This window comes from Pelodiscus sinensis, chromosome 12 (genome assembly GCF_052426305.1).
Source record: "Pelodiscus sinensis isolate ZL-2025 chromosome 12, ASM5242630v1, whole genome shotgun sequence".
Lineage (NCBI taxonomy): Eukaryota > Metazoa > Chordata > Testudines > Trionychidae > Pelodiscus > Pelodiscus sinensis.
In genome coordinates this window covers 2,439,240-2,446,896 of record NC_143063.1, presented here as the reverse complement: position 1 = coordinate 2,446,896, position 7,657 = coordinate 2,439,240, and the positions used below count along the sequence as shown (strand labels likewise).

The 7,657-nt window shown below is 52.3% G+C and overlaps 1 protein-coding gene across 3 annotated transcripts in view; it reads left to right on the top strand.

Moving 5' to 3' along the window:
* Window positions 1–250: 250 nt before the first annotated feature.
* Window positions 251–7,657, top strand: part of PLEKHG4 (pleckstrin homology and RhoGEF domain containing G4) — a 98,351-nt gene continuing 90,944 nt past the window's right edge. For 2 of the 3 annotated variants that reach the window (XM_089781393.1, XM_075940575.2), the window contains exon 1: window positions 251–1,043. In XM_089781393.1, the coding sequence (XP_089637519.1) occupies window positions 1,041–1,043 (3 nt within the window). In that variant the 5' untranslated portion in view covers window positions 251–1,040. Of the gene's footprint in view, window positions 1,044–1,073; window positions 7,592–7,657 lie in introns of those variants that run through there. The other variant, XM_089781392.1, reaches the window with a different exon arrangement.

Genomic DNA, 7,657 nt, shown 5'->3' with positions numbered 1-7,657 from the left:
TGAGCTGATGGCTCCCCAAAAGCACTGAGGTCCCTGAACCTCCACCCACCCTCTACCCCTTCTGGCTTTCCCATTGTCTTTTCTGTAGGCCACGGCCTGCCTGTTCAGTGACCTTCCTCGCCGCTCTGGCCACTGGCCATTTTAAACAATTAAACAAGGGGCGGAGGAATTTGCCAGGCGAAATTACTTCCTCCCTGGGGGGAAAAAGGTCTTTATACCCAGCTTGATATTAATGTGACTTGGGGCCATTGCCTGACACAGTCACCGCCTTTCGATTTCCTTGCTAAGGGCAGTGAAGCGAACTATTTCTGTGCATTTTGGGGAGCGCAGACACTGGAAATCCATGGCACCTCCTCGGGCTTTTTGGGGGGTCTCTTCTGGGTGAAAACATTCCACTTTTCTTTACATTCCTGAAAGGGAAAATGAGTTTTGTTGAAAATCTTGCCTGTGTTGCCTCCTTTCGGGGCACATTGGCCAGCTCCCTTCATGCCGTGCTTCCTTGAGATGTTATTGCAGTAAAAAGAGAGTAGGGCCGTTCTGAATTAGCATGTTTGTGTTAAGGGGAAAGCCTCCTGCGAGAGCCCAGACATACGAAACCGCTAAGCGAAAATAGAAGTGTGTGGCGCAGGGCTTCTCCGGCACAACAGGACCGTGAGGTTTGTTGACTCTGTCTTACGGCGCTTGCACCCGGCTGGTTTTGTCGGGTCCCGAGCACAGCACTGCGCACGGGACCCCACGCTTTCTGCACTTGTCCCGGTTACGACAGCTCCGACTGTGAAACAAAGTGCAGCCTGTTGGCAGTCACAGCAGCCTTCAGGGTCCCCCACCTCATTCTCATGGCTGTGTCATGAGTTCGCTTAGTTGGAACTGCCGAGTGGGGAGGGCCAGGGTTTGGATTACAGCTCCATGCGCAAAGTGGTTCAGCGGTTTGCCCGTATTTATAAGAAGAGAGTAAGAGCCGGTGGGGAAAACCATGGAAGAAAGAGAGAAAAAAGGCTGCGTTTGGAAGTGAGAGGGCGAGGGCAACGGAGTTTAGAAACATGGTAAGTGGATCGCAGTAAACAGCTTGTATAGCTGCTGCCAGGGTTTGGAGGGGAGCCGGAGCTGCTCCTGTTAAAGCCAGTTTAGCTCTTTGGAGATTGTTTTATGTGAACACATATATGAACAGGAAGAATCCATTTTAAAAAGCCACAAGCATGTCTGTAGCTGTAACAGCTGCAGTCTGACCACATTCGCTGGAGAGATGCTCGGGACGGAGACATCTCCTGGGATCGCCCCGGGGGAACTAGAGGTTGGAGCTGAGACTCTGTGTCATTTCTCTGTTTGCTTCCCCGATTTCAGTGCCGTTCCTTTCCCTGCTCCGTCCCTTGCGAATGCAAAGCTGAGTGTCTGATGAGCTGCGGCTAGGGAGTGCATTTTGCTGTCAGTTTTCCTTCCCGGCCTCTGAAGTTTTTACTTGGGAAGTACATGCACGCTTCACTGAGAAGTTTGGGGGTTTTCAGACGGCTCTCGTTTCAGCGGGATGCCAAGACAATCTCCCCCATCCCCCAGGGCATTCGGAAAACCTTGGGCCTTGCGTTTCCTTCTCGGATTAGCTTTGATTCATGGGTGGCAGGAGTGCACGCATTCCCAATTCAATAATAACGTTAACCCTCCCCATGCTAAAGTCCTGCCCGAGGGGCGCGTATTCCGCCGGCGGAGGATTGAGTTTGACCTGGCAGGTTTGGGGTGGTGGGGTGGATTTCTTGGTGCTGAATGTTCTCTGGCTTTGTGTTTGGTGTGTGTGTCTACCACCGTTTTGTAGTGTCTGTCTTAGTTTAAGAATCGAGCGCATCTTCTCCCTGATTTCCATGATGTGCCGGCCCAGGGAGGAATGGGACGATGTGGTAGGACGTTTCTCCCTCTGGCTGCTCTGATATGCTAGCTTTTGAGCATTGGAAGCTCCTCACGGTCACAGGCCTGACCCCGTGAGCGTGCAATTCAGAAAGCAGAGCTGTCCTCTCCACAGGATGGTTTGGAGCGGCCTCCCCAGCCCCCGCTGTTTGGGGGCCCTGAGGTGTCTGCCCCAACTGTGCTGTGGCGGCCCAGGGGTTACCTGGGGGGCCTGGCACGAAGCAGCAGCAGGCGTTGGGCCTGCACTGACCACCGTGGCAGGAGCTGGAGTGACCCAACCACTTGCTCGGCTACCACCACCCCCATCTCCCGGTCCCCTCTGCTCCACTTCGTCACAGCGGTGGCAAGAGGGGCAACCCAGCCTAGGCCCCGGTGAAGTGGAGCACAGCGAGATGGGCATTAGGGCAAAGCAGAGCAGGCCAACGGCTCACTCTGGCTCCTGCTACTGCCCTACGCCAGGCCCCTGATAATCCCAGGGAGGGGACTTCAGGCAAGGGGTGCAGACGGGGGAGCAGTGGCATGTAGGGCGGGGCAGAACCCGCACTGGGGGGTATTGCCCCAGGCCCTGCACCTGAGGGGGGGTTGCCCCAGGCCCTGCGCCCCCCCTAGAGACGGCCCTGTCAGACAGTGTTCGGGCACAGGTGCTACCGGGAGTGCCCTTCCAACCAGCGTGGAATCAAACCGGGAGCAGGCACACTGTGACCTCCAACATGTCGCGTGCCCTGTAAAAACAAGCAAATTACAGAATGTTCTTAAAAGCGGGCGTGGGAGGCGCCGAAGCACAGAGAAAGGCAAACGCCGTCCCAGGGGAACACACCTCTCCCCTCAGCGCTCACCAGAGACGAGAACGGGCCCGCTTCTTACCATGGCCGCTTCAGACCCTTTCTGGCCCCACACTCGGCCGAGACCGTGTGACGGCCGACCCACGTCCTCCTGAAAAATGAACCGAAAGGCACGATGGTCAGAGCCATCCACGCACCATTTGTGGGCTCAGTTCCCTGAGTTCAGTGACGGTCCCACGTACCCGACCCGCAGGTGCCTTTCAACGGCAGGGTGGGCCAACGGCGACGTTCTACCATTTCTCCAAGTCAGGCCGCAGTGCTACAGGGTCAGGAGCTGCGGTTGAAGAGATTCATAGACTTTATGGTCAGAAGGAGCCATTATGTTCATCTAGTCTGACCTCTTGCATACCAGAGGCTATAGAATGTCACCCACTTATTTCTGCATTTTTCTCAGTAACTCATGGGTGTGCTGTAGCAGGCCTTTTAGAAAGACATCCAATTTACCATCCCCCAGCAATTTGTTCTAATTGATAATTGACTTGGAAAAAAAACCCCAATCCCTCCATCTTATTTCCTGTTTGAAATTTCCTGGCTTTTATTGTCAGTCCCTGGTAGGGATGTAAAATCCCGTTTAAAATGTTAACCGGTTACCCCAGTAGGCATGCTGGAAAGGCGAATGCTTAGCGGGTAATCAGTTAACCGGTTATCTCTTTACATTCCTAGTCCCTGGAGCTTGTTCTGCCCTGTCTGCAAGATTAAGAAGCCTTCTGCTCTCAGATAAATTCTCCCCGCCTGGGTTCTGGTAGATCATCTCTTGATCTTCTCTTGGCGAAACTACATCCCTAGTTTCTCCCTGTCAGGCAGGCTGTCCAGACCTGGAATTACTCCTGAACTTCTCTTCTGAGCAGGTGAGCTAAATAAATGAACATCCTTAAAAGCATCTCTACCAGATGGCGCATCTCCCAGGGGTTCAGTGCACTACCACAACCCTAGCGTACCCCTCGGAGCCCAGCTGCAGCACACAGCAGAGGAATTCAGGAAGCAACGTGGCCATCGCACAACCCAGAGCCTTGGAATAAAGTAGCAGAGACACAGCAATCGAAGGCTATTTCGAAATAAGCTATTCTGGAATAGTTATTCTGAAGTAGCTTCTTTCAAAATAGCACATCTACGCTGCAGGGAAGCCACAAAATGAGTCTGAGGCTGGCTTCCCTAATGTAGATGTGCTATTTCGATTTAGAGCCCCGGGAGGCACTGGGGAGGAATGACTTCTAATGGCCCAGGTGAGGGGCTATTTCAAAATAGCAGCGGTGGAGCATCTACACACGCCTTATTTCCAAATAGCTATTTCGGAAGAGGCGTTCTTCCTCGTAGAATGAGGTTTACAGATTTCAGAATAGGCCGTTGGTTACTTTGAAATTATTTTGAAATAACAGAATGGCTGTGTAGACGCTCATGTTGTTATCTTGAAATAATGGTGCAGTGTAGACGCACCCAAACAGTGACTAGCATCAGCCAACAAGCGGTGACCCAGAAGGAGAGTGGGGGGCATCAGGCTCATGTGAAGAGGAAGAGAGATGTGCTTATGGAGGAAGAGAGAGAGAGGCTTGGAGAAGGGCTTTAGAAGGAGCTAATTCAGGAAAATAAGCAGAAGAGGGGAAGGGAACTCCAAAGAAGTGGAGCAGAAGAGAGGGAATGCGCCATTTACAAATGGAAGTTGCGTGGTGACAATGAGGCCAGGTGTACACTTAGGGAGAAAGTCGATATAAGAGACGCAACTCCAGCGACGAGAATAGCGTAGCCGGAGTCGACGTACCTCAAGTCGAATGTCTACTCTACAGCATCCCCATTATGGGAGGTTGACAGGAGAAACTCTCCCGTCAACTCCTCCCGATCCTGTGGAGTACTAGGGTTGATGGGGGTGCCATCAGCAGTCAATTTAGTGGGTCTTTACTAGGCCCGCTAAATCAAACCCCGGAAGAGCGATCTCCAGAGAGTAAGTCTAGACAAGGCCATAGTAAGGACACTGTGAGCAGATGAATGAATGCATCAGGAAGCTTGGAAGTGATGAAGGAAGGAGTCTTTCTGGTGCCACCATGAAATGCAAGAGTGGACATTTTCAAGTGCCGGCAGATGGCTAGGAAGCCAGTGAGGGGAGTGAGTGCGAAAGTGAGACACCAGAGGCCTGTGTCCTACACAGGGCAGGAGTGTGTTCCCTCCAGGAGGTCTTGTGCACTTTCCCCTGGAATAGTCCTGCTCACAGCAGGGCTGCTGGAGTTTTCAATATTTCTACAGTCTTCTAGGTTGTGTGTTGGTCCGTTGTGTTCCCACACTGAGCATCAGGGAGCCCAGGGACTGAAAACGCTGGCACCCTGGTTTTTTCCCCAGCATGACTAAAATGTCCGTGCTCGTAAAGAGTCCAGGTGGGTGAAGTAATATCTTTTTATTGGCCCATGGGCTTGTAAAGCAATTGTTGTGCATTGGTTTTGTGAGGCACTGGAGTTGTACATGGCAAACGCATGTCTGCACGCCAGCTCTGCTAATGTAGGTAAAAAAGCCACACAACATAGGGTAAAAGAACGTATCGTCCAGAGGGTTCGTAACCCTGATTCCTAGTCCTGGCTCTGCCACTGACTACTCATGTGACTACGGTCAACTCACTTCCACTTGCTGGGCCTGTGTTTTCCCTCCTGCTCTTTGTCTGTCGCTTCTGTTCCAGCTGCAGACTTGTCTGGGGCAGGGCCTGTCTCCCACTTGTGTGTATGCCGTGCTGGGCAGAAGGGGGCCTGATCCTGGCTTGTGACATAGACACGCCTATTTCCGCCTGTGCTGCAAGTCATGGTTTTCCAAGTGACTTTGGGGTCCAATGTGGGAGGCCTTAAAAGGGGCCTGATTCTGACAGTGTGCTGAGCCCACAGGAACCCGAGCCCCTTTTGAAAACTGTGGCTGTTCCCTGCGGGGCGCGGGAGAGAGGAGCGGTAGCGGCACAGGCGTGTAGCTGGACAAATGGGGGATGCCAGGAAGCAGCAGGCACTGGAAAAGGAAATCCAAAGAGGTGTGCTCTACCCCTTCCAACCACTTGCTGGTGAATGTGGGAGTGTGAAAGTGAAAGAAAGGGAGAGCTTTTAAGGCCAGAAGATGCCTCTGTGATTATCCAACCCGACCTCTCGTGCGCCGTCAGTGGCAGGCTTATTCTGCCATCTTGCCAAAATGACACGATTGAACCCAAAAGCTTCCTTCTGAGAGAGAGGCCCTGTTCTGTGGCCTTCCTCAAGTTTGCCCAGGGAAAGGTCTCTGCCTGCTTTTAGTGTGGTTTACCCGAGTTATTTCTGCAGCATTCCCCATGTAAACACCACGAAACCAGCACCTTAAAGACGAACAAACTTATTTGGGCATCAGCTTTCATGGGTCGCCCAAATCAATCTCTTCGGAGACGTCCACACTACAGAGTTTTGTCGGAAAAACGGCCATTTATCCAACAAAACCTGAGTACGATCCACATTGCAATCGCGCTCTTCTGAAAGTCAATCAAAAGAACAGAGGGTTTTTTCCGGCGTTGGTAATCCTCTTTCTACGAGGAAGAAGCCTTTTTCCGAAAGAGCTCTTTCAGAAAAAGGCGTGTGTGGACGGGGAAGAGGGAGTTCTTTCAGAAGAAGAGGAAAGAGGAAAAAGCCCAGGTGCCCTGATGGCCACTCCGTCCATAGTAATCGCAGCTGAAATGCGAGGTAGCGTCCTTTCAGTGTGGCTGCTCGGTCGAAAAAGCAGTGGCTTTTTCGATGCACTTTGGCAATGTGGACATTTTTTTGGAAGATCTCTTCCGGAAAAGCTTCTTCCGAAAAAAGCCTGCAGTCTAGACATAGCCTCTCTCTGTAAGGTGCCCCAGGACTCCTCGCTGGTTTTGCAGATACAGACTAATGTGGCTGCCCCTCGGAGACGTGTCCCCATGTAAACACATTTAGTCTCTCCTTGAACTCGTGCTCCGATCCGGGATGACCAAGTGACTTCTACTCAATGGGCGGAGGGCGCGGAGTCTGCCTAGGAGCAGCTAATGAATCAGTTATAGGCAGTGTTTCCCTTCCAGTAAGGAGGGCCTGGGGGCTGCCTGCTGTGCCAAGCTGAAGCAGAAGCACAAATGCAGAGGGCGAAATTCTCTGCCCAATCTATGCCATTCAGGTGGGGCACAGGGCAGGGAATGTAGAAATGGCTTTATCTTCTTTGGGGAGGATTCCCACAGAGCCAGAAGCTGGCGTGGCCCTGTCCTTCCCCATCTCCCCTTGCCCACTCCTGCACCCTCCTTCCTAGCCAGACCCCCACCCCCTCCTGCACCCTTTTTGTCACGGGGGCTTGGCTGGCGGTCCATGGAGAGGTCTGCGTTGAGCGAGGAGGGCTGTGGGCCAAAAAGTTGGAGAGCCTATCATTCCAGACAGCTTGCGGAGGCAGCCAGCAGCAAGGTGAAATGTCTCTCTCACTCTTAGCTTTTCCTTGACTCCGTGTCATAGTTAGCCAAGCCTGCCTTGGCTAGAAAGAAAAAATCCAATCAGATGGCATCCCTGAGGAGTGCGAAGCCGCAGGTGTTGTGGTTAATTTGCCAGCCAAAGCAGCCCCTGGTAATGAAAGAGGGGTGTGTTCACCCACCTTTCCTCCGCTGCACCTTGTGCCTGTTTGCTGAGACCAGGATAAGCAAATTGCCTCTGCACTTTAGGACTGAGAAAATTAACCCTGAACCTTCCTATTGCTGTTTCATGTTAGGGCTTGTCTACACTTACCCCAAGATTGACGCTGCAAGGATCGATCTTCTGGCGTTCGATTTAGTGCGTCTAGTAAGGACCCGCTAAATCGATCGTTGATGGCATCCCTTTTGATCCCGGTACTCCACGGGGTTGTAAAGGAGGTCGATGGGAGAAATTCAACTGAAGGTACGTGGACTACAGCTAAGCTATTCTCGTAGCTGGAGTTTCATGTCGTAGGTTGACTTTCTCACG